This window comes from Mustela putorius, unplaced genomic scaffold, assembly GCF_011764305.1.
Source record: "Mustela putorius furo isolate JIRA1106 unplaced genomic scaffold, ASM1176430v1.1 tig00000166_pilon_pilon_pilon, whole genome shotgun sequence".
In the NCBI taxonomy this organism is placed as follows: Eukaryota; Metazoa; Chordata; class Mammalia; order Carnivora; family Mustelidae; genus Mustela; species Mustela putorius.
The window spans coordinates 5,558,565-5,585,931 of NW_025421301.1; the positions used below are offsets into that span (position 1 = coordinate 5,558,565).

Sequence of the window (27,367 nt, forward strand, 5' to 3'; positions counted from 1 at the left end):
ATTATCTCCTCAGAGGTGTGGGCATATGAAAAAGTGGGATCTTTAGGTACCAGAGAATTAATAATTAGTACAGTGTCTCTTTCTTTCTCTCTCTCTCTGCTACTTTTTAATTTTTCAGAAACTACCACAAAGCTTCAACTGTATGGAGCTTTATTCTTATGTCGTTTTACTTTTTCTTTGTGCAGATTTACTTATGAAGAAAATACATAGATTGAAGAAAGATAATTATGAATAAAAAATTTTATAGACTTGGTGTCTCTCCAACATCAGAAGAATTGCAAGAAAAATGATAGAAAACAAAGTGCAGGTAGTTTAATATCTGTATTAAGTAATATATTTTCTACAATTATAGATCAGTTTCTCTGTAGACAGGGCAAGCAAGTTAAAGTATGAATCAAGGTATGAGTCTCTGGGACTTGACCTGTAAAATGTTGAAACATTTATTCTCCCACAGACCTCGAGCAAGGCCTGAACTTCACTCCAAGCCCTTGAGAGCATTTTGATATACTCCTTTTAACACAGTGATTTTTATAGTTTTGCTCTAAACTTGCCCGTGTTTTTCAATGTTTCCTCCCTTTTTGCTCAGCATGATCTTGTCATTTCTAGCTCCTTATTTTTTTCCGTTGCCTCAAAAGTGGTTTCTAAAGCATGAAGAAAGAAGTGTGGGGGATTATTCCTGTCTCCGTCTGGTTCTTGTTTACCTGATAAAACTTAATTCCTGCCCGGCCCTTACGCACCATCACAGTAAGGCCGTGGGTGTGTCGGGGGTGGGGGTTGTGTATAATGGTCTCAGGTCTCTCCAAAGCCCATTTGAATTGCAGGACAGGCAGCCGCCACAGTGTAAGGTGAGGAAGAATCCTCGTTTGAAGCTCTGCTGGCCACAGAAGAGAAACACGCTCTGGGGATGGACATGGGGGGCGGGGTGCAGGACAAATGATCTGACTACTTTCTCCAGTGGATTTTGTGTATGGTTCTAGCAAAGGATATAGATCTCTAAATCTGAAAGCAAACTATTATATGTGAATTTCCTGGGTCAATATAAATTCTCCTCTAACTGGGAAATCTTGAATGATTACATGGATTTGCGTGGAAAACAAGTACTTAAAGACTGGTTATTTGTTCAAAACCCCAGAATGACTTAATAACTGCTACCAAATCCATTCAGTGTTTATCCCCTACCCAAAGATTCCCAATTTCCCTTCAGAATTTGGACCATATGTTCAGAAAAATGGTTTGGTCATGCTGTTTCCACTGTGGCAAGATTTATTTTAGTCCTCAAACTTCCCCTTCGGCCTACGTGCTTTCTCTCGGGTCTCTTCATCTGTCATGAATGAATCTCTTGTATAACTCTCCTGAGTACAGACTTTCATATACATATTCTCCCTCACCCATAAACCAGAGCATCTGGAGCTTGGCCACTGCATTAAGAGCTTCAGCTTCGAGCTAGATTTGAAATGCCAAGTTTGTGGTGACATCACAGATTGATAGTTGGTGCCTAATGCGGCTTAGCTGTATTTCTGGCAGGTCACTGGGTGTTAACCACTAGAGCAGCCCATGGAGCTCAGACTACCAAAGTCAATGTACTTTGAGTTGATCTGCAAAACAAGAATATTCTCACTTAAAATTCCACTTGAGTAAAGCAACTCAACCAGGCTAACTCTTCATGTAGGTGATATTTTGGTTCATTTTTAAAAAAATAATACTTATTTGAGATATGAAGGCTATTTAATATAGTGTCAGAAACTAATGGCAATTTTAAAGCAATGCCCAGCTATTCCTTCCAAGGAGAAGGTTAAGTAGATTTTTGAAACATTATCTTTTCGCAATTGAAAACCTGACTTGGAGATAAATCATATTTAATGTTTATTTTCTCTAATTATAACATCAACATTTTCAAAATATGTATAAGATACTGGGAAGTGAAAAGCCATATAATATCACAATTTAGAGAATTCCTATGAACATCATGTTATATCTGAAAATCAATGATTTATTAACTAAATTACATGCAAATCTATTCTGAATGAGACTTGAACTTAAATGGTAAATTTTATCATATATTGTTATGAAAAACGGTTATATTTCTAGAAACTTTTTTAATTTTTTTTTAAAGATTTTATTTATTTATTTGACAGAGAGAAATCACAAGCAGGCAGAGAGGCAGGCAGAGAGAGAGAGGGGAAGCAGGCTCCCTGCTGAGCAGAGAGCCCGATGCGGGACTCGATCCCAGGACTCTGGGATCTTGACCTGAGCCGAAGGCAGCGGCTTAACCCACTGAGCCACCCAGGCGCCCTAGCTTTAAATTTTTAAGTTTAGATTTTGGGGGGGGGGTTGTTTTTAGTCTGGCTTTTTCGAAGTAAGAAAAGTAGGGTGGATCTGCACAGGTGTTTGGCAGAATAAGACATTATGAAACTCACCCTCCCTGTCTCAGAGTTGCATTATGTTGTTGGCTCCAGAGCCTACTGGCAAACAGCGACAGATTTTAATGCATCCATACAGCAGAAAGGTAATGAGGCAGGATGCCAAGATATCATCTCTAATAACCTTTGGAGCAAAAGGAAAATAATTGAGGTTCCTAAAATTTTACAGCATGTTGCTTTAATTACATACACTCCCCTGGGTATGTTCCGAGTTTTTCAGGTTTTTTTTTTTTTTCTGAATATGAGAGTAATATATACTCTTTTTACAAATTTTGAACACTACAGAACAATAAAATGAAACAAACCATCAATAACTTTGGAGCACATTTTTTTCCTATTAAAAAAAATTCTCAAAAAAAAAAAGGAGTTCTCTCTAGTCAGTATTTAGTGTCCATTACTGGTTTCAATATGGTATTCCTACTACAGCTAAATCAGTACATGGTTCTAATAAACCTAAATGCCTTTGGTTTCTAATATACAATTCTTTTACTGTTCTTTGTTAACAGTGTATGACTGAATAATCTCCTAACTAAGATAGTGAAGATACTCCAGAATGGTGTATGAGGGCTAATTTAATATTCTGGCTGAGCACTAACACGTATGTTCTGAAGAGCTGCCATTTTTCAAAGTATTAGAAGAAAACATACCATGTTAAAACACATTGAGAACAACTTAGAAAGCACTTGGGAACCTCTTTGTGTTCAGACTCACCAGTGGCTCCAAAATCTGATGCACCAAAGATGTAGTAAGGGATAGGGCCTGAATGTAAACTGAATTATGAAATACCTCTAAATTTTCTGGAATAAATAATAATAAATAAATACATTTATTTATTTACTATAAATAAATATAATAATAATAAATATATAATAACAATAAATAATATAATAAATCAATAAATTTTCTGGCTTTTCTGGAATAAATTTTTCTCAACTTGTTTACCTATGCATATTTTATATTGGTACCGATAATTTGTCTATGTCGAGTGCACCACCCACTGCCTATTTCAGGCAAACTAATGATATACATGTATATAAATGTAAATGTAAATAGATCTCTTCACCCACGTGTGGTAGATGGTGTTTTCCAAATGGCTGCAGCATATCTCCTATTCCTGAAGCTCTTCTTGCATGTGACTTTGGCCCTCCTCTTTGGCTTTTGTGACTGTCTGGATACAGAGTATGGGACTATGTGACTTCCAAGGCCAGGTAATCAAAAGGAAAGTCGCTTTCTATCCTGTTTTCTGAAATACTTGTTCTGGAAGTCTTCAAGGTCCACAGAAGTCGCTTCACTGTCCTGAGGTGGCCCCGCTGTGTGTGAGGAGCTCCCACCAGCCCGCAGGGAGAGATCTCACACAGAGAGCCTGAGATTACATGAAAAGGGAGGGAGGGAAAGAGAGTGGTCCTTCTACAACCCCCAGCCTCTCCAGGGATACTTTTTCCCAGTCTCAGCTCCTTTTTAACTGCCACCACAGGAGACATCCTGAGCCAGCACCAACCAGCTAAGCCCTTCCCCAATTCTGAACGCACAGAATCCACAAGAGATAACAAAACAGTTATCATTTCTTGCTACTAAGTTTTGGAGCAACATGTTACATACCAATCCCCTACTAGAATACCCTACAAGCTTTTCCAAGTTTTTAGTAATGTAATTTCTTTGCTTCTTGTAGAACCTGAACAGTTCTATCACTCCTCCATTTAAGGAAGACGGCTGGACTGGTGCAGGTACAAAGGGCAATTGCGTGGTGAGCTTCACATGCAGACAGTTAATCGAGATGGATAAAAGATGGATAATGGAAGCTATACTGTGATATCTGGGAAAAACAAAACAAACTTCAAGAACTTCTGTGGATTCACCTGTATTTGCAAGCACCTTCATCTCCAAATTTAAAAACACGAGACTTAAACAAAATAGGCAATTCCAAATAATATTTATTTACTTATGAGAACAAAAAATGCAAAGAATCTTGTGCATTAGTTAATACCCCAGGATTAGTATTAACATCCGTCAAGTCTCAATTCTCCCAAAACATCTGTTTGCTGAAATTCTAAGTAAAAATTATATTCTTGGGACACTTAATTTCTTCTAGTGATGGTGAATGGATAGTATTTTCTTTTTATTTTTTGTTTTTATTTTATTTTTTTTTAAAGATTTTATTTATTTATTTGACAGAGGGAGATCACAAGTAGGCAGAGAGGCAGGCAGAGAGAGAGAGGAGGAAGCAGGCTCCCCGCTGAGCAGAGAGCCCGATGAGGGACTCGATCCCAGGACCCTGAGATCATGACCTGAGCCGAAGGCAGCAGCTTAACCCACTGAGCCACCCAGGCACCCAGTATTTTCTTTTTAAAAGTTCAAGCTAAGTGTATAGTGTGCCTGATTTCTTTATCCTGTTTGCTTTCATTTGAGAAATATTCATGCAGTGTTAGTGCTAGTGAGAATAAATCACCTGAGGAGACAGAGGTGGTAAGTCGTATAACACAGGCAAACAAGCTGGAAGGGGAGAAGCTGGAATAGGAGCCTGGGAAGTCTGGTTCCAGTCTATACATCTATATCCCAAACTACTACTTTTTTTTTTTTTAAGAAAGAAAGAGAGAGAGTGTGTGTGTGTATATGTGTGTGTGTGTGCACATGTGCACTCCTGTGCACACAAGCAGGAGTGGGGGGGCACAGGGAGAAGGAGAGAGAATCTCAAGGAGGCTCAATCCCAGGATCCTGAGATTATGAACTGGGCCGAATCCAAGAGTCAAATGCTCAACCCACTGGGTCACCCAGGTGCCCTCAAATTACTACTTTTAACCTCTTTGACAGGAACATTAGTTATTACTTGTATGATTACTTGCGTTTCTCCTTTCATATTTGATGGAATATTTCTTTTTTTTTAAAGATGTTTATTTATTTGACACAGAGAGAGAGCATAAGCAAGAAGAGCAACATAGGGAGAGGGAGAAGCAGACTTCCTACTGAGTAGTGAGCTCCGTGTGGGACTCGATCTCAGGACCCTGAAATTATGACCTGAGTGAAAGTGAGACGCTCAACCGACTAAGACACTCAGGTGCCCCAATTAATAGAATATTTCTGGAAATACTCCACTGGGAACAAATCTGCTATACACATGTAACCAAAGCCTTATGATGTTATCTGTAGCGACACCTGAAGAAACACTGTCATTCAGAAATATTCTCAAGTACTTACATAAAAAGCAACCCGAGTGTTATGAAAAGATAGAGTTGAAGAAACATTATAAATATTTAAACTAGTCTTCCTGTTACTGATTGCTGAAGTGCACATTAATTTCTTTCACACTTCATGTTTTGTAATTATCAACTTTTTTACTTGTGTACTAGCTGTTTCTCCTCATAAGTCTATCTCTGTTTATCAGTGCCTAGCCTAAGGCTTAGTATATTAAGTGTTCAATAACCATTTTGAATAAATTAAGGGACAAACGACTATGTGAAGGAATATGACAAAAATATGGATACGTATATTTGACCTCTTCAGTCACTTACAACATTGATTTAAGAACCCAAATGCTTTGGATTACATTTGTGCTAATTTGGTAGCCACTAGCCACATGTAGCTATTAAGCATTTGAAATGTGGTCAGCACAAATGAGACCCTCAATTCAACATTCAAAAACATACCAATGCCTAACAGTTACACAAAACTATGCTCTGTAGCATTAACCATTAGGGAAATGCAAATCAAAACCTTATACCTGTTAGAATGGCTATTATCAAAAAGACTAGAAATAACCAGTGTTGGCAAGGATGTGGAGAAAAGGGAATCCTCTTACACTGCTGGTAGGAGTGCAAATTGGTGCAGCCAATGTGGAAAACAGTATGGAGGTTCCTCAAAAAATTAAAAATTAAAAATAGAGCTACCATGATTCAGCAATTCTACTTCTGGATATTTAGTCAAAGAAAATGAAAGAGTAACTTGAAAAGCTTTGTGTATCCCTATGTTCATTGCAGCACTGTTTACAATAGTCAAGATATGGAAACAACCTGTCTCCACTGATGGATGAATGGAAAAAGAGAATGTGGTATTCATATGTATGCATATACAGATAAAATGAAATATTTTTCAGCCATTAAAAAGATGAAATCTTGCCATTTGCAACAACATGGATGGCCCTTGAGGACATTATGGTAAGTGAAATACACCAGACAGAGAAAGACAAATACCATATGATCACTTTTATATGTAGAATCATCAATCAATCAATAAAACCAAGCTTATAGATGTAGGTTAGTGGTTGCCAGAGGTTGGAGTATGTTTATGTGTCTGTAGCGGGGGGGAATGGGTGAACTGTTTTTCTTTTTCTTTTAGTTTAAATAAATTTAATTTTTAAAAAAAATCACTCCAACAAATGGGTGAGTTGCTCCACTAAAAACTACTTGCAAGGAATGATACAGATTTATTCATGACAATGATGGGAATTGGTTTTTATCTAGATTTATTGGTAAAAAAAAAACAGATTTTAGAAAGTAGTAAAACTTTAATTCAGTGAAATCAAATGAAAAAATCACTGAACTGGATCTTTTTCATAATAGTTGTGCTTTTAGGTTTAAATAATATAATAATGCAATTCATGAATAGGTACTTTATTGACAGCAGATATAACTCTACAGGGTACTAAAACGTTATGCAACTACACAATCCAAATGAATATTGATTGGAGAACAGCCTCAACCAAATTTATGTCATTCTAGAGGAATACTGAAAACACAAAATTTTTTTAAAATGTTATTTATTTAAGTAATTGTCTACACCCAACATGGGGCTCAAACTCAGTATCTTGAGATCAAGAGTCACACACTCCTCTGATTGAGCCAGTCAGGCACTCTGAAAACATCAATTTTTCAAGAATGATTTGAAGTCCAACAACTATTTGAAAGGCTGTTTCACCAGTTATTGCAACAATGAAGTTTCTGTCTCCAATTCTAATGACTCATTAGTTATTTCCAGATAAATCTTTTGCCAAAGAGGACATGATCTGTTCCCTTTATGCTGAAGACTTAAAGGAGACAGTCAAATAAAAATTGTACATGTGAAAGAAGTGTGTATATAAGTAAATAGATTGTGAAATAAGTTAGAAAAGTTGCTTAGGTAGAGTTCAGGAACATAAAAGTGTACAGTTCTGTAGAAAAGACCAAAAAATATTAAATTATCACTGTCAGAGAGTTGACATGTTAGTGGTGGTGGCAGTGAGATGACAAATAATAAGTGAATTGCATTTTATATTTAAATGTGAAAAGTTACATGGAGAAAAGTTAAGTAAGGAAGAATGATAGAGAGTAAGAAAGGTTGGAGAAGGAGGGGTAGTAATTGTCCTGTTACGTGGGATGATTGGTGAAGTCCCAGATGACATTTAGGCAAAGACTTGAAGGGACTGCGGGAGCCATGTAGAGATCTGCGTGAAGAGTGTTCCAGTTATAGGGGATAGCAAAAGCAAAGGCCCTGAGGCAGGAATGTGCTTGTCCTGTTGGGGAGGGGGGTGTCAGTGATAATTGGAACAGAGTAAGAAAGGAGGAGAAAGGTAACAAAGCCACAGAGATAGGGGACTAGGGCAGATCATGGTGGTTCTTGTAAGTCATTAATAACTTTGCTTCTATGCATGAGTGGGGTACCATTGGAAAATTTTGAGCAGAGCACTTAAGTTTAGAATTAGTTGTTTTTAAGTTTAGTAGAGAAAATCTGAACTATATTTTACATTTTGAAATATTCCCATGGTTTCTTTCTTTTTTTTTTTTAAGATTTTATTTATTTATTTGACAGACAGAGATCACAAGTAGGCAGAGAAACAGGCAGAGAGGAAGCAGAGAGGAGGAAGCAGGCCCCCTGCTGAGCAGAGAGCCCACCGTGGGGCTCGATCCCAGGACCCTGAGATCATGACCGGAGCCAAAGGCAGAGGATCAACCCACTGAGCCACCCAGGCGCCCCCCCATGGTTTCTTTTTTAATGCAAAGATTGTATGAATGTCCTTTATGTAGTGAGATGAAAACAATTATTTAAAACCAAATGTGATTGTAGTTGATTCTGACTTCTAAAGCAAGTTATATAGTTCACATCTGTTGGAAACTAAATCTTTATATTGCTCATCTATTTTCAGAGAGCATATATAGAAGAGAATTCTACTCATGGAATACTGAGACAAATGGAAATTTGTCTGATATTTTATTCAGAAACATTTTATTTTATTCAGAAACATCTTATTTTTAAAAACTGCCAGGAAGGGCGTCTAATATCTCAGCCGGTTAAGCATCTGACTTCGGCTTGAGTCATGATCTTGGGGTCCTGGGACCTTGTGCCTGACAAGCAGTCTGCTTATTCTTCTGCCCCTTCCCCAATTGTGTTTCCCACCCCTCTCAAATACAGGAGGTCTTCAAAAACAAAACAAACAAACAAAAAACTCTACAGGGAATCACTCTTTGATTCTTTGTATATTTCTGCCATTATTTGTTAAGGGGGCATCAAGAGGATACCCTGGAAGCATTTGTTGTATTATTCTATGACATAATGTAATCTGATTTTTAAATCTTTGGCTTGCATCTGAACTTTGGGAAGCACAATGTATTAACAATATGAAATTGTACAAACAGGTAGATAGTATTAATGACTGACCTTCAGTAAATAGTCTTTTTTTTTTTTTTTAAGATTTTTTTTAACTGACAGTGAAAGAGAGAGCAAGAGGGAACACAAGCACAGGGAATAGGAGAGGGAGAAGCAGGCTTCCTGCAGAGTAGGGAGCCCGATGTGGGGGCTCGATCCCAGGACCCAGCGATCACGACCTGATCATGATAAAGCAGACACTTAACAACTGAGCCACCCAGGCGCCCCCTTCAGTAAATAGTCTTAACATGTTTTTCACATAGGAAAAAAAAATTTTGTTTGGTTTTAATTTAAATATAAAATGTATACTCAATTTAGTCATTGGAAGCTTTTAAGTATGTTTGCAACAACTTGGGTATTTGTATCTACTATTTCAACTGTAAAATTTTATAAAATCTAAGTGCAGAACAAGTATTTCTAATACAAATCTGGTGTCCAAATTGGGATGTGCTATAAGTGTAAAATACACTAGATTTCAAAACAGTCCAAAAAAAAGGGTAAAATATCTCACTAATAATTTTTATATTGATAACACTGACATAGTATTTTTGATATATTAGGTTAAATAAAATATACTAAAATATATTTCTCCTGTTCCTTTTTACTTTTTAAAAAAGATTTTATTTATTTATTTGAGAGAGCTTGAAAGAGAGAGCACAATGAGGGGGAAGGAGAGAGGAAGAGAGAGAAGCCAACTCCCCACTGGGCAGGGAGCCTGATGCAAGGCTTGATCCCAGGACTCTGGGATCATGAACTGAGCTGAAGGCAGACACTTAACTGACTGAGTCACCCAGGCACCTCTCTTTTTATGTTGTTGTTGTTGTTTTATAAAAAAGCTTTATTTTAGTGGGGTAGGGGCAGAGGGAAAGGGAGAGAGTGTCCCAAGTGGACTCCATACTCACCGCAGAGCCAGACTTGGGGCTTGATCCCAAGAACCTGAGATCATGACCTAAAATGAAACCAAAAGTTGGGTGCTTAACCAACTTCACCATTCAGATGCCCCTGTCTCCTTTTACTTTAAAAAAAATATGGCTCCCTGCAAAATTTTAAATTATATATGTGGTTCACATTATGTTTCTGTTGGATAACATTGCTCTATACTAATGGTCCTCAAATGTGGTAACTTGACCATCAACATCACCTGGGAACTTGCTAGAAAAGCAAATTATAGACCTTACCTCTGACTTACTGAATCAAATATTCTGAGGGTGGGGCCCTGTTTTAACATACCCTCCAACTGATTTTGATCGATGCAAAAGGTTGAGAACCATTATTTTAGGCCAATGGTTCTCACTTTGGCTGCAAACTAGAATCATCTGGGGGAGCTTGGGGCAAAAATTCCTGGTGCTAAAGCCACAATCCCAGACCAGTCAAATCAACAACTCTTTGGCCCACTCAAGAGTGTTTTTTTTTTTTTTTTAAAGATTTTTTCTTTATTTATCTGACAGAGATCACAAGTAGGCAGAGGGGCAGGCAGAAAGAGAGGAGGAAGCAGGCTCCCTACAGAGCAGAGAGCCTGATGTGGGGCTTGATCTCAGGACCCTGGGATCATGACCTGAGCCAAAGGCAGAGGCTTAACCCACTGAGCCACCCAGGTGCCCCTCAAGAGTGTTTTTTAAAGCTCTCCAGATGATTCTCAAATGGGATAAAGATTGAAAACCACTGGTCTAGATCCATGATATTCAAACTGTGCTTTTTAGAGGGGACACAGTTCACAGGCTCCACTTTCCTTCTGGCTTCTCACCAGGCAGTACTATCGATGTCCTAAGACTTCCCACCATGGAGATACCGGGAACGGACGGGCAGGAGACCTTGCAGGTATCAGAAGTTCATGTATCAAATCTATTTACCTACATGTGCCCATTATGCCTGTTACATTAACTGTGACCATGGCTATGCCTTCTTGGTTTAACATTATTGGGCTCTCACCAGATTCAAAGGAGGGCGAACCTGGAGTTAGCAGAAAATGTGAAAGCTTTGATAGAACAGGAGTGAAGAATGGCATTCCTTTTACCATTATTATTTGGGGAGGATTTTCTCAGGGCAGAGCTTTATTTTTATGTACTGCTGGACCACACAGCAGAAGCTGGCAGCTATCCCTGTACTCACTGACTTCCCCTGTGGGCTTTCATTCCATGGAGTCCTATCAAAGGCTAACAGATATTTTTATTCTTGTGCCATGGAGATTACCACTCTTTGGTTTCCATAATGGTTGGTTCTCTTACTGTTGGAAGGTAAAAAAAAATTGGTAAATCTAACCAATGTAACCTTAAAAACCTATGAAGGCATGATGCATGGTTCATGTCACCAGGAAATGATAGATATCAAGCAATTCATTGATAAATTTTGTCAACCTTAAAAACAAAATTGTTATTTAACCAGTAAAAAATTTTTTTTTATTTAGGAGTAGCAGAGGAATTGCAATTTGGGATTGCAAATTAGGGCAAACCATAAGGCAAGTCCCAAGAAGGAAGGAAAAAGTATCCCTTTATAGAGAAAAGAAGGAAATTGGGAGCGATTGCTTTGAACAAAAGTTTATCTGAGCAGAGGGAGAATTTGAGGTTGCGAGGGCGTCTTATTGGCTAAGGTCATGTGGTTTCTCACTGGCTGGGCAGTTGCTGGGCGAGAGAATCTTCTGCCTTCCCGCTGAGGTATGCTAAGTAAGCTGCTGGAGTGCCACTGAGTGAGAACTCTCCCTTCATTGTCTCCAGACTCCATTTTAACTCTGTAAAAGGTACACCTGCATCACTTCAGCAACGTATAAACATTTTCATGTGCCCCACCTTGAAACTGCTTATGTTAGTAGTGTTAAAATGTTTTTGTAAATACACACCAATGCTACAAACCAACTGTCTCCTCATGGGAAATATATATTTTTAAGTTTCTATACAAGTACTGTATAACATGATCCAGAATATACTAGTGTTAAAGTAAGTGAAACAGCTGGCATCTTTTTCAAATGCACTTCCACAAGATAAAATATTACAACCAAATTATGTCATTGGAAAATTAATAAAATACTTAATGAAAATTTGTTCAGGTATAAATGAGCAGTTAAGAAATAAATGATCTCTACAAGCTGTGGCTTCGTGTATGGATTTATTCCAGAGTCAACATGCAGTGTCTGTACGTACATACAAATATGTGTTTTTGTGATTGTAATGATTGTAGTGCATAGTAAGAATGAGGTGATATTATATTATCTCTAACGGGAATAATGCTTTTAGCTGTTAAAGAGTAAGACCACTTTCCTCAGGGAAAAAAAGAAAACCAAACAGCTCTATAGGGCTCCAGACATTCTGGGGCTTTTGCATAAAATTTTGCTTAAAGAATAATATAAAGGTACATCTTTTTAAACATTCTAATGAAATGACTCCTACACCCATTTCACTTACAATACTCAGATACCAATAACTTAGAGCCCGGTACATCAGGGACACCTCAGAAGCAGCTATAAAACCTAGTGAAGGAAACCAGGGTAGATCACCCCAAAATAAATATTTTGGGGTAGAGGAATCAGGAAACAAAGCTTACTGTTAGTTTCTTCCCATATATTTACCTTTCTAGTTTGCTGCCTTTGAAAGCCTAAAACTGCTTTCCTTCGTGCTGTCATTTCTCTATAAATGTATTGTTCTTTGCTGAAGATTCCATTTAGACCATAGTTTAAAGCTGCTGCTTTGAGTTATTCTTTGCTTTTGGTTTCTTGGGTGTGATGCACACTGCAAACATTAATAATAAACTTTTTCTTTTGTTGATGTCCTCTTGTTAAAGAGTGCCACTTGAGAACCTAAGTCATATCCTCACTGCAGAATGCAGGCAAAAAGTCAACTCTTTCCTTGGTTGGCAATTACCCTGGGGCTGGCCATCCCAAGGAAGCAACTGCCTACACTAAATTCTCAAATTTTGGGGTCAGCTCTCCCGGTGGACTTTTTCCTAATAGGCTGAACACTGGAAGTCTCAAATTAAAACCTCAAAAGTTTGAAGGTCTTCCCTTCATGCAGAAACACACCAAGAACCAGGCATCTCGAGGTATTCAACTTAAAAATCACTTATTTAACATAGCAGTAACACGCTTTCTGTATGAATAACGATCATTTACTTGATATCCTATAGCCACATCTTTCTATCAGACTATCTTTATCCTCATGAAAGTAAAACATTTCCAATGCCTATCTTGAAACTTAACATTCGTGGTGTTGAAATGTTTTGCCAATATGCACCAATAATGTAGACTAATCCTTCTTTGTGGGAGCTGTATGTTCTTTTATGTTTACCATGAAAGTAAAACACTTGAAATGCTGTATATGCTATATTTCCTGAATTTTTTAGTACTTAATCTCAATGATATTAGATCAGAAAACTATAATCCTATTTTAATGACTACAGTTCATTGTGCATCAAATTGGGCAAAAAAAAATTATTTTGACTGACAGTGTTCTCACCTGTGTAACAGAAACTTACAGGTTCTAATCCCTTAGTTTGTGAATCTCACCCATTCTTAACATTACCAATTATGAGCTGACTGCACAATTGTAGTTTCATAAAAGGAAAATTAAAACAAGTTTTTTTTTTTCTCTTTCCCAAAGTTTTGGGTTTGTTTTGCTTTTACATTAAAAGCTAACCTTACAAACAAGTAAAAAGGAGTGAAATTTGATGTTGTGGATAGCATGTGCATGGAAAAAGAGCTTCTCAGTTATCTTAGAACTGCACATGAATATACAAAGTGGCTCCCCCAGTTAGGCCCCATACTGTTAACATTCAAGATGACTGGATTTCCTTTCATAAATTCACATCGCCTGTATGTTTACTTCTCTTTAAATGCACTAACAGGATCTTGTAATTCCTTTGTAGTGATGGTGTGGGGGAAGAGCCCGCATACTTTTTGAGCTTCTCCCTATATTTATGTCAGCTTTCCTATCTGTACATCATACATCATAGAAACAGGAATAGACAGTTAACATAGACAGGTAACTTCTATGCGAGGGGCATTTAATAAGGTTCCAGTGTACTGACATTTTTGTTTCTTCAGCATCTTATGTTGCTTATTAGGCCTGTAATTAAACTGTTCCTGTTTCTGATAAAGCACTCTAATTGTAACATGCCTCAGTTAACTCCCAGGAGTGAGTTTTGTAAAGCATACCTTTTTCTCAGGTCTCCCAGGTAGGGTGAAATATTTATGGATTGTAGCATTTCTGGTGAAAGGGGTTGCTTTTTAAAGAACTCTGATGCCAATTGAATGTTCCTCATTAATAAAATGTTCTCCCTTGAAACCAATGATTCTAAGGAATTCAAAAAACAGGCCCAAGAAGCTTCTGGATGGAAGTGTGGCCCCAAAATACAGTTGTAGCAATCTTTCTGATAAGTATCATAAAACATTAGATGGGTGTCTAGTTTATGGCAATATAAAACGAACCCCTAATTAATCCCTAATACTGTCTTTTGTACGATCATGAGGTAGAAATGAATAGGGCAGAAACTAGTGATTCTATTTACCTAGAAAAGAAAATGGGACACAGAAACCTTTAGCGGTTTTTGCGTGTCACAATCTCCTTTTGGCTTGGTTCCAACTGTCCCTCCATTCCTTGAAACTTCAAGTCTAAATGTCAATAATAACAGAATTCCAGTGCTGGAATATCATTTATTCTGACCCTCTCCTTTGACCAAAGAAGAAACTGAAGCCCTTAAAGACTGAGTTACTCATTAATATTCAGAGAGGTTCATTTAACATCCTGATCTCTTAACTTTCACAAAATTATATACAAGATCAATGGAACCGTTCAGTGGACCCAGCACATCTTCATCGGAACACACCTTGACTTTTACTTCAATTATATTAAAATAACATTCCCACTGATTATCTACAGACTCCCTCAGTGTCCGGGCTCCACACTCTCCTTTCTCCTAGTTCTACTCTGGCCTCTGGTTTCTGGGTCAAGGTTGGCTCTGTCTGGCCCCTGGGCGCGGCCGGCCTCGGGATGGGGGGCAGAGCTTCGAAGCCCCCCTAACAGAAAGGGACAGAGCGGTCTGAGTCTCAGTCAGTCGAGGTGTTCCCCAAACCGCCCCCGAGTCCACTTCGTGAGGGGTCGGTCCCATCCCTTGGTCCCGCAGCCGCTGTGACTGCCTGCACCTCTCCATTTCGCTCCTTCCCAGCTTCTCTGGGGGCTCCCGCTAAGGGCTCCCCTCGGCGAGAGGCGACGGTACCCACAAGGCCACCGGGGTGCGCGGGGGGGAACCTGGCCTTGCTGCCCGCGTAGGTCCCGGGGGGTAAGAGCGTTCCCCGAACAACGGAGGCACGCCCCACGCTGCGACGGGCGAGGACGATTGTGACCAGAAGCCCTGCGGGTGGAAGGGAGCAACTGCCGCGGCCGCCTCCCCTCGGGCCCCCGCGGCGCCGCCGGAGCCTCGCTCTTCCTCCTCCTCCTCACTCGCCGGCCCGGCTGATCTCCTGCCATGACTCAGCGATTCTCGCAGGCTGCCCGGCTGGGGACACCGGCTTCTCGCGGGCTCCTCCCGCCGCGTCCACCCCCTCTCGCCACCCACGCCCGCCCCCGACCGCCGGCTCTTTCCCAGCGCGGCCGCCGCCGCCGCCGCCGCCGCAGTCAGCGCGGGCGCTCCAGCAGCATCCACCGCCGCCTGCACCGCGCGCCGCACGCCCCGGCCCGGCCCCGCAGCCCACCCGCGCACCCGCCATGGAGCCCGCAGCACCCCGCCGCCGCCACACCCACCAGCGCGGCTACGCCGTGACGCGGAACCCCCACCTCAACAAGGTGAGCCCGCCGCCCACCTGGCGGCCCAGCGGCCGCTTGCGCTCAGACGCAGGCCCGCGGAGGGTCCCGGGCTCGGCCTCGCCCCTGTGCCGGCGCTCCCGGCACCCGCGGCCCTCCGTGCGCGCGGAATGGAGGGCCCGCCCGGTAGGCGCCGCGCCCCTCAGTGTGATGGGAGCCCGGTGCCGGTGCACCTCGGCATCCCGTTTGGGGGAAGAAGATGTAACTTGTTTACAGTACTTTTTGGCTTCTCGGGAGCCAAGCCGGAGAAAGTAGTGTCAGGCGGAGTGCGTGAACTGCTGTTTGGGTGAAGACAGCAGGTGGGCTGCCAGCTCAGCCTGAACGTGCCACCCACTTACCGGTTCCCCTCAGCGTGGCAGTTGCTGGAGGCTGCTCTGGAGAGAAGTGGCCCTGCTGGTGCATCCCGGCAGAAATGCGTTCTGAAAGGCTCCGATCCCATTAACAAGCTCGATGTCAGGGCCTCTTGGTTTCTGGAGCGACACGATGAAGAGGCTGGGAATGCGTGGTGGGTGGCTTCAGCCTTGGACACTTTGCGTGGCCTGGTGCAGAATGCTTCCCTAGACACGGGGCTGTGGGTAAAGCCAGTCCTGTTTTTTGAATCTGGCCTTCTGGAAATTAAAACGTTGTTGTTGTTTTAAAGACCTCTTACTAAAACAGGAATTCAGTGGAGTTTAAAGAACCTTTTTCAGATCCTGGTGACATTTCATTTTTCCTCACTGCTTAGGTAGTGTAAACACCCAATATTTCTCTCAAATGAAAAATACCTAATTTATAATTTTGCTTAGGTAGATACTAAACCGTCATACTTATGTTATAGCCTGGTTTGTCTCTAGATTGTTCTTTTTGTGGACCTGTGCTCTTGACCTATCCTTCTTCTTTAGGATATGCGGAATGGCATCAATCAGCACAGAGATCTCTTTAGTCATTTTGGTCATCTCTATAGTAGATGCTCTTTCTCATTAGAAACTGGACCTCAGCTCTTACCTTCTGGTCGCATTGCTGGTGATTTGTTGATCATTATAAATGGCTTGAAGACTTGTGATTCCTTTTAATTAATTGTAGCTAGTGTGAGTTCTTTTTGATTTCGTGGTAACAGGTAACTTTTACAAAATGGGGCTATTCAATATTTGTGGTCATAAAACGTGAAATTTTGATAGTTTCTACTTTTTTTTTTCTTCAAAAAAAATTTAATTGCTAGCTTGATTTTTCTTTTTATTATTCTGCAGGTTGGGGTCTATTTTCAGTAGATTAAAAAGGTAAAATCTGATGTGACAGAACAGTTTGTGACTTTCATATGTATCTGCTTCCTGTAATTTATGACCAAATAATGGGTTGTCGCCTAAGAAGGACTGCATGAGTGGTATAACCTGTTTGAATTTCCCAAAGTCATGGGCAAGAGTGTTTCGAGTGGGTAGATGGAATAGGCAATCACTGAGCAAGAGTCATTATGCCTTTACTGTTTGCATCAGGAATGTATGTTCTTGAAATCTTTTTGGCTCCTGTTCACTAAGAAGAATTAACTCCTACTTAACAATAATATCACAGAGATCTTCCACCAAGTTGAAGGGTGCATCATAATATGTTAAGAACACATTTTTGAATTTATAACAGAACTTTATTCTCTGCATAGGTGTCGGATTGGATTTAAAAATCTAGTTCACCAACTCTGGGATGATTAAAGAAATAAGCTTTACTTTTCTTACTCAGTTCTAAGGTAGCTGTGTGGCGCCTCATAGAAGTCACAGAATTGCCTTTCATGTACCATTGAAACTATGGCTGTGGGATGTCTTGATCTGCCGTGCACTGAAGATCTCTTGGCTTTAAAGTTTACTGATAACCCAGGAATTTTTATTGATTTTTATGGGAACTTTGGCAAGTAGATCATGCTCTCTAGAACTCCAGCCTGTCATCTGGCTACACGAAGCCGCCTTCAGCCATATTAACACAGACCTTCATCACCTTACCTGTTGGGTAACTGCAGCAGTTATGCTGGTTTTATTTTCAGTGTTATGGTCTGTCCTACATGTAGATATGAGAAGCATACCTTCGTCAGTTAGTGTTTTCCTCACATTACTCTTCTGTCATCCAAGGAGTTATAATAGTTCCTATTACACTGAATGTAAAATCAGTCTTGTCAGGTTTACTATCTTATCCAAATTGATCTCATTAGTCCCCCAATTAAGTCTTCCACTTGAAATATATTTGCAAAATCTCTAAATGCTTTCCTTTTTGCCTATGTGTAATTTCCTACAATTAAAATAGCATTAGTTGATTAAATAATGATCTCTCTAGGGAGGACTTTCCTAATTGTCTCAGTTCTATTATCATTACTTGACACCTCTATTTATATGTATCCAGTTGTATCATGTCATTTTGTGTTTTTACTGTATTTTATTTATTTTTTCTTACTTTGATTGTCATAGGTCAGGAATCATAGTACAGAATTTTGCTCATTGGGCTTTGAACAAGTGTTTATTTAATGAATGAATGAACCATTTTTATTTCTTTTGTCTTTTAAACAGTACTCAGCTTTTAAAGCAAAAAGCTTAAAAAATATAAAGCAAAAGCCTTTAGAGTGGTAGTTTGAACATTATTTTAAGACATTTATCCTGTTTAATATAATTTCTTGGAAGTAAATTGCACTGAATTCTAAAGCTCAGTTGACTCTTTATACATTATATAGTGTATAATGGATACAGAAGAATAGTTGGAATTTGGTTTAAATCTGATCATCCATGAAATTTTAATTACTTGCTACATAATCTTAAGGAGGTGATTAGTCTTGGTAAAATCAAGGTTAACAGTAGATGTGATCCAAATTTAAAAAAATTAAAAATTATAAAAACTGAAGAGAAATAAGGTTCTTTATTGGTAATATGATTCTTACTATTTGCTTATACTCAAATTACATAATTTCTGGTAGGATTACATCATAGTATTTGGGAAAGTACCTCACATTTATGAGATTCAGTATCTTTCTGTACATAGCCCTATCTTTGAGGTGCTTTTCTTTGTGTTAAATGTGCTTATCTAATTTAATGTTTAATGTTAATGATTTTTAAGGATACCTTCTGATTTAGATGAGTTGTATTTCACATTTTTTCTCAGGAATTTTCATCTGACTAATAATGTTTCATAAATCACTCTTCAAAATTAAAATTTTACACATGATAAAAATCACTTGTTTTTTATTTCTGAATGTATTCATTTGCTTTGTTTCTCTAGCATTGGTAGAAAATTCTTATTGATAGTTCTATCATAATTGTGCTTATGTGGTTTTCATGTCTTTAAGATTAAATAATAACATGACCTACAAATAAATCTCCAAAAGATACCACTCTGTTATATATTAGGCATTTTAATCCAGTTTAAGTTAGTGACTTATTGAAGTTTGTTTGGCCAGCATTATTAACTTTTAAATCTAAAAAATGAGCTTCTGGGCAAGTGCATTTGTAGATGTTTGTTTCTCGGCATGTCAAGACCTAGTTGGAGGTGTTGTAGGGAAAAGAGAGAAATATCTCATGACTATGAGGGAAAGATACCTTAAACCTCCTCTTTTTCTTCAGTGTAAACTATACCAGAGTTAATCATCCAGGAATTTTTACCTACCACAGGTAGGTAGGTATTGCCTCAGCAGTATGAAAAACTGATGTATTATTTAATGGAACCCCACCGATATGAATGCCATTGTGATGTGGATGTACCTATATGCCTCCATACCTGTTACTTTGCTGTACCTCAAACAACAGCGGTAGTATAGGGTAGCATAAAATCAAAATACTGTGCTTGAATGAATAGAAAGATGAGTTTCATCTGAGGACTTTTGAGACCGGTGATATGGAGGATAGGAAATACTGAAGATAGTCTGAGATTTTTCATTTTTGTGTTCTAATTTCCTTCTAACTTTTGGGCAAGTATGAGAAATGCAATGTAGTGCAATGAACATTCTAAGACATTGTATCTAGAGGAAAGCATAAGCCCCAATTCTTCCATTTAGCAGTTGTGAGATTTCGAGTGAGCTTTTCTCAACTGGCTTCAGTTACTGTCCTTACAAAATAAAATGATTAACTTCATTCATTACTTTATATTTTTTTATTTAGAAAATATTTGTTCAGAACCCACTATACTAGGTCAGATTCTGGTTCAAAGAATATAGCAATGAAGAAGATTCTTGTTAGTGCACTTACATTTCTGTTGTAATACAGTTTCTACCTTGCCTCTTCACTCAGATATTCAAAAGATTATTGAGATAGTGAATAGTAATTTTTTCTAAATTATATATTCTAAAAACAGGAAGTCTTTTAGTCCTATCATTATTAATACATTACTTTTGTATAGAAAGTCTGAGCTCATAGCTGGAGCAATTATAAAGTACTTATTTTTGTAGTGTACTAACCCCCTTCTCTTGAATTTTGGATGATAGGATTGTGTTCCTTCTTTATTTTGTAGTACAAAACAAAAATATATCTTCTCTCTGGGGAAGGAAGATTTATATTTTACCCTCAGATTCATATAATTGAGCTTGACTGACATCACATGACCTTTGCAATCTTTCATACACTTTCACAGAATGCCAGGTATAAAGCATGTATTTGTGAAGAAATAGAAAAAGAAAAGGTTTTTTGCTTTTCAACACTCTATTCAAAGTATGTAAAGGCTTGGAAGTATGAAAGAACTTGACTTGTTAGAGAAAGGTAGAGGTATGCTTTTCTAGTTAAAATTATTGGGAGAAGAGGGAGTGAATTGCAGAGACAGGAAATTTAGAAGTTCCAGTGGTGTGAAACCAGCCTTTACTTGATTCTGTTTGACTTTGGAAAAAATCGTTACTCTGACAAAACAAATATTTGGACTGTTTTCCAATGGTTTTCAAAATTGACATGACCAAATAATGTGAGAGATTCAAGATTGCCCTGATTTGGCCCATTCGTTACTTCATTATTTTATGTTATTGAACTAACTCAACCAACTTTGATAGTATATAGATCCAGAATAAATCATAAGATATGTTGCAATTAAGTAGAACAAATTTGGAAATGTTTCCAACCTAAGTGATTAGGAAATTTTCTTAGACGTGGACATGGGGCCTAAATATAAAATGTGGATGTTTGTATTCTTAAAATGATATTTAAAATATTTTATGGCGTATATGTTAGTTTGTCCTGTTTTTAGCTTAATGCATATGAAGTAATACATTTTAAACAAAGGATAATTGTTGTTTTAAGTGAATTTAGAGAATTTAAAACGTCAATATTTTCCCTCGGGCCTTAAAAATATATCTAGGTTAGCTACTGATAAACTGTTAAGATATTTGAGGCCTTTGAGACTTAAGAGAAGAAAGAGACAGTATGGCTTTAAGTGTCTATAGTTTAATCTGGTAGCTTGGGAAATCTATATAATAATGAATCCTAGTCTCTAAAAACATGGAAATATAACTATTAGAGCTTTATACTAATAAACCCAACATCTAAAACACTAAGGTTATTTTTTTAATCAGGTAATGTTGAGTGAGACTATCAACAAAGTACTTACATGTTCAGATGAATTTTCATAATTGCATTATGAGTATCCCTGGGGTAGTTAAATTATAAACTGCCTCAGAAAGGCCTGGATATCTGGAGACTGATGGAGTCCTAAGACTCTATTATAAAATCAGGGATAGGCCCCTTAAGCTTAGAATATATTTAATTCAAATATATTTGAATTGTCTCTTCAGAGTCCTCTAAGAAGGTCTTTTAAAACTTTTTTGATTGTGACCCAGAGCATGCATACATGATGTATATATATAAGTGAATGTTATGAGCTGAATGACTCCCAAGAGTCATGTAGTGAAGTACTTATCCCTGGTATTTCACAATGTAATGGTATTTGGAGCTAAGATCTTTAAGAGGTAGGTAATAAGTTAAAACCAGGTCTTTAAGGTGGGCCTTAATTCAATATGGCTGATGTCTTTACAAGAAGAGGAAGGAAGATGTGAACACCAAGAGAAAAGTCAGTGAGAAAAGCCTCAGAATGTAAGCAACCCTACCAACATTTTGATCTTGGACTTCCAGCCTTCAGAACTGTGAGAAAATAAATTTCTGTTGTTTTAGTCACTTAGTCTGGTACTTTGTTATGGCAGCCTTAGCAAACTAATACATACATAATTGGAACAAAGTATCATAATACAATACTTTCCTGCCTTTAGTGCATTCTAGTAGTACCTATTCTATTTCAGTTTTTTTGTTTTTTTTTTTTTTCCTTAATGTGAGGGGTGTGTAGGTGGCTCAATTGGTTGAGCATTCAGCTCTTGGTTACTGTTCAGACTGTGATTTATGGGTGGTGAGATAGAGCCCCATATTGGGCTCCATGCCCCACAGAGTCTGCTTGAGAGTCTCTCCCTCTGCCCTTCCCCCACTTGTGTACACACTCTCTCTCAAATAAATAAATAAAATCTTTTAAATTAAAGTGAATCACAATCCAGAGTTAAAAAAAATTATGCTGCATAACTTCCTTAAGTAGTGCATTCACTACTATTCACTACTGTTATTAGAGAGTAACTTTCTTTTCACTACTATTTTTAGAGATAACTTTCTTTTCTGTGTCTTAGTGTTGCACATATGAGCCTCTAGTTTGCCTTGGTGGTGCTGGCCCAACCTCCTTCTGTTTTTCTATCTACATGTCCAAATTGAGGTAATCTTTTAAACCAATAATCTTGAAATGATGAGAACATTATTGTTATTGATAGTAGCAGATCTTGGTTAGTTAGCAAAACAGTAAGTCCTGACTTGGTTGCTCAGAGCCAGGAAAAACAAAACTTGATTAATGAGCATTTTTGTAAGCATTTAAAATTTTACTTATTCAAAATCCTATACTTGATTTGTACATTTGATAACTGTAACATAATGGTGACAGAATTGAGAGTAAACATATTGGTCATATTGTTGTGGGGTTGTCAAACCCAATAGTCAAGAAAGAATTCTTGAGACATTTTATAGTGCTGTTTGGTAAATTTATTTGAGTAGCATGGGGACAGGATCCATGAGCAAAAGAGCTGCGCTTTTAATGTATGGAGCTGATGGTTATATGCTTGGTACTCAAGGGATAGGGGATGTGCAAGAAGTATTAAATCATAAATGTCTTCTTTGACTTTCTGCTCATAAAACTACTTTCACAAGATTTCTCTGGTGTTTATCATTTAGTTTGATATTGACTATTGATGAGATAATCCAGGAAGTCATGAGACCTTTTAAGAATGTAGCAACCAAGGGTGCCTGAGTGGCTTAGTCAGTAAAGCATCTGACTCCTGATTGGGCTCAGGTCATGATCTTATGGTTGCCGGAGTGGAGTGCTGCATCAGGCTACGTGCTCAGCAGGGAGTCTGCTTGACATTCTCCCTCTCCTTCTCCCTTTACCCCTCCCCATTGTGCACATGCATGTGCTCTTTTTCTAAAATATTAAAAAAAAAAAAAAGAAAAAGAATTTAGCCACCAGCATGTTTTTGATCCTTATTGGAACTATCAATGTTCCAATAGCCTCTGGCAGCAGAATAGACTTCTGGGCTAAACATGAATATTTTAATGTTTCTATCCCTCATCAGTATCAGTAAATATAAATGAGAATAATTCACCTATTAATAAATTTATTTTCAGATCATTTCACAAAGTATAAGCAAATGATGCTATAGATGAGAGGTATATTGAAAACAAAATGCTATAAAAAGATAAAAATAAAGACATGGAAAATGCAAACAGGGTTATACCTGACATCAGACAATGTAGAATCCATATCAAAAAACAATAAGTGAGACACAATACTCTCTATAATGCTGAAAAGTACAATTTTGAATGAGATTAAAAAGCAATGAATATCTATGCACCAAATAACAGCAACTACCTTCATAAAAAAAGACCCTGCTATAGGACATGCAAAGAGAAATAAACACTAATACTAGCAGACTTTAAAATACTGTTGTCAGTGCAGGACATATCAAAGGGACAAAAACTGTTTCCCTGTAAGAATTCCTTCCTCAAATTTCTTAGGAAATTTGTTTTACCAAATAATGAGAAAATTCACTTGAGAAATTGGGAAAATGGAAAACAGTATTATAACTATCCTTTGAGAATCAAAGCTTAATTAAAACATACAGATATTACTGGTTAGAAAGATCCAATAGTGTAAGTTAAAAGGAAGAGCTGGAAATAGTGACATACAGAGTCACATATTAAAGTTAACATTTCCTAATCTTTACAGGAACATGCAGGTGAGAGATGGTAATGATCTAATCAATTTAGCTTGTCGCCGTTGTCAGTTTCTGATAATAACTCTTTTAGTTTTTGTCTTTAAACCATTTACACTTAATATAATTATTGGTATGTCTAGATTTCTGTTCACCATTTTATTATTACGTATCTGTTTCCTCTGTCTCATTTCTTTATTTCTCCTTTCCTGTCTTCTTTTATATTGTTTGAATATTTATTCCATTTTAATTTATCTTTGAGTTTTTGACAGTATCTATTTCTATAGTCCTTCTTTGGTACTTGTTCTAAGAATTAAGCTATACATAAGTTTTTGGTCTCCTTAAAATGACCATTTACCAGTTCAATTGGAATGTAGAAACTTTATTATCATGTCTTATTACTATCTTCTGATTATGTTATAGTTGTTACTATTAAATCCACTTAAATTGCCATACGTTACATGGAGTTTTTAAAATTGAGATATAATTGACATATAACATTAAATTTGCTTCAAGTATACAACATAATGAGTTGATATTTGTATATATTGGTTAGCTAGACCACAATAGGTCTAGCTAACATCTGTCATATACATAGTTATGAAAAATGTTTTTCTTGTGATAAGATCTTTTAAGACTTACTCTCCTAGCATCTTTAAAATATGCAATACAGTGTTTACAGTATTATTATTATTTTTTAATTGTATTCTTTAGGTTTTATTTTTTGGTTTTTTTTCTTTTTAAAATTTTTATTATTTTGATTATTATTATTTTTAAAATTAATTTTTTCAGCATAACAGTATTCATTGTTTTTGCACCACACCCAGTGCTCCATGTTTACATTATTATTAACTATAGTCACCATGCTGTACATTCATCCCCATGCCTTGTTTATTTTATGATTGAAAGTTTGTGCTTTTTGAATACTTTTACCCATTTCTTCTACCCACCTACTTCCCAGTTCTGCAAACCAGCAGTCTTTTCCCTGTATCCATGAGCTTGTTTTGTTTTGTTTTTAGATTCCACATGTAAGTAAGACCATATATATTTGTTTTTCTCTGACTTTATTTCACTTAGTGTAATGCTTTCAAGATCCATCCAAGTTGTTGCAAATGGTGAGATTCCCTTCTTTTTTATTATGGCTGAATAAGGTTACGTTACATATATATGTGCCACACTTTATTCATTCACCCATCGATGAACATTTGGGTTGTTTCCATATCTTGGCAATTTTAAGTAATGCTCCCGTGAACATGTGGGTGCACATATCCTTTCCATGTGGTGTTTTTGTTTTCTGTAGATAAAAAACCAGAGGTGGAATTGCTAGATCATATGGTAGTTTTATTTTTAATTTCTGTTCCCAATAACAGTGTGGAATAAAGGGTTCCCTTTTTTCCACATCCTCACCAATACTTGTCATTTCTTGTCTTTTTGATAATAGCCATTCTAACAGGTATGATGTGATTTATTGTGCTTTTGATTTGCATTTTCCTGATGATTACTGATACTGAGATTCTATTCATGTATCTGTTGTCCATCTGTTTATCTTCTTTGGAAGAATGTCTATTCAGATGCTCTGCCCATTTTTTAATTGGTCTGTTTGTTTTGCTATTGAGTTATTATGAAAAAATTTTTGATGTAATAATTTAATGTTTGTTATCTTTGTCATACATATTTTAAAGAATTTAAGAGGGAAAGGTAACCTGTTACAGTTACCCAGATATCTGCCATTTTAGGTTTTCCTCAGGTATCATTTCTCTTCCATCTAAAGAATTGCCTTTAACAGGACACCTGGGTGGCTCAGTCGGTTAAGTGCCTGACTCTTGGTTTCAGCTGGGTTCCTGATCTCAGTGTAGTGAGACTGAGCCCTGAGTCAGGCTCCATGCTCAGTGCAGTGGAGTCTGCTTTTCCCTCACCCTCTGCTCCTCCCCTGTTCATTTACATGCTGTCTCTTTCTCTAAAATAAATAAATTTTAAAATTCTTTTTAAAAAATTGCCTTTAGCATTTCTTTTAGAGCAGGTTTGCTGATGACCAGTTGTCTCAGTTTGCCTTCATCTGCTAATGTCTTTATTCCAATTTTGTTTCCAAAGAGTATTTTTACCAGTTGTAGAATTTTGGGTTGGCAGATGTTTACCTGCAACACTTTAAAAAATGTCATTCCTCAGGGCATCTGGGAGGCTTAGTTGGTTAAGGGTCTGCCTTTGGCTCAGGTCATGGTCCTGGGTTCTTGGGGTCCTGGGATCAAGCCCCGCATCAGGCTCCCTGCTCAGAGGGAAGTCTGCTTCTCTCTCTCCCACTGACTCTACCCCGTGCTCCTGTTCTTATTCTCTCTCTCTCTCATATGAATAAATAAAAAAATCTCTAAAAAAATTATCATTCCTTTTCCTTCTGGCCTCCCTTGTTTCTGGTGAGAAATCTGCAGTCATTCAAATTGTATACTTGCAATGGGTCATTTTTCCTGGCTCCTTTATGTTTTCTTTGTTTCTAGTTTTTGGCATTTTGAAACAATTTTTCTGGATTTAGGTTTTGTTGTTGCTGTTGTTAATGTTTTTAGATTATCTTCTTGGGGTTTGCTGAGCTTCTTGAATTTGTAAGTTTACATCTTTGGCCAAAATTGGTTAAGTGTTTCGCCATTATTTCTCCAAATATTTTTTTCTTTCTCCTCTCCTTTGGCATTGTGTTGATACAAATGTTGGGTTTTTTGTTATGGTCCCAAGGGTCCCTGGACTCTGACTTCTTTTCCTGTTTTTTTCTTTGTTTTTCAGATTGGTTGATCCATCTTCAAGTTCACTGACTCTTTGCTTTTATATCTCCATTCTGTTCTTGAGCTTATCCTATGAATTTATTATTTTAGTTATTGTATTTTTTATTTCTAAAACTTCCATTTGGTTCTTTATAGCATAACTTCTTGGCTAAGATATTCTATTTTCCCACCATTTCAGAAGATTTTGCCCTTATGATTTGGGGTATGATTACAAAAACTTTAAATCATTGTCTGATAACTCTATTCTCTGTATCATTATTGATTTTCTTTTCCTTCGAAAGTAAACATTTTCCTGTTTCTTTGCTGAGTAATTTTTGCATATAACCTATACATGCACATATTATGAGATTTTAGGTTTTGGTTAAACCCCAAAGGGAGTACGGTTCTTTTTAATTTTTAATTTTTAACCTGGTTAGATCGGTTCATAAGGTGGACCCATCTTCTGTGGTTTGTGGTTCCAGTATTCCATTTTCAAAGCCACTTTGTAGTGCCATCTGGATCTGTTCCATCATGTGTACTGCCCAGTGGCCAGGCTAGGTTCTGTGCAGTGATTTACACCATAGTTTAGTT

General features: G+C 37.7%; 1 protein-coding gene and 1 pseudogene across 1 annotated transcript in view; one reads left to right on the forward strand and one right to left on the reverse strand.

The window, feature by feature from the left end:
* The window catches only part of LOC101692036, a 46,653-nt pseudogene extending 30,301 nt beyond the window's left edge, over nucleotides 1–16,352 (reverse strand).
* ME1 (malic enzyme 1) overlaps nucleotides 15,600–27,367 on the forward strand; it is a 186,331-nt gene continuing 174,563 nt past the window's right edge. The window contains exon 1 of the mRNA XM_004773607.3: nucleotides 15,600–15,799. Coding sequence (XP_004773664.2) covers nucleotides 15,722–15,799 — 78 coding nt within the window. The 5' untranslated portion in view covers nucleotides 15,600–15,721. The remainder of the gene's footprint in view (nucleotides 15,800–27,367) is intronic.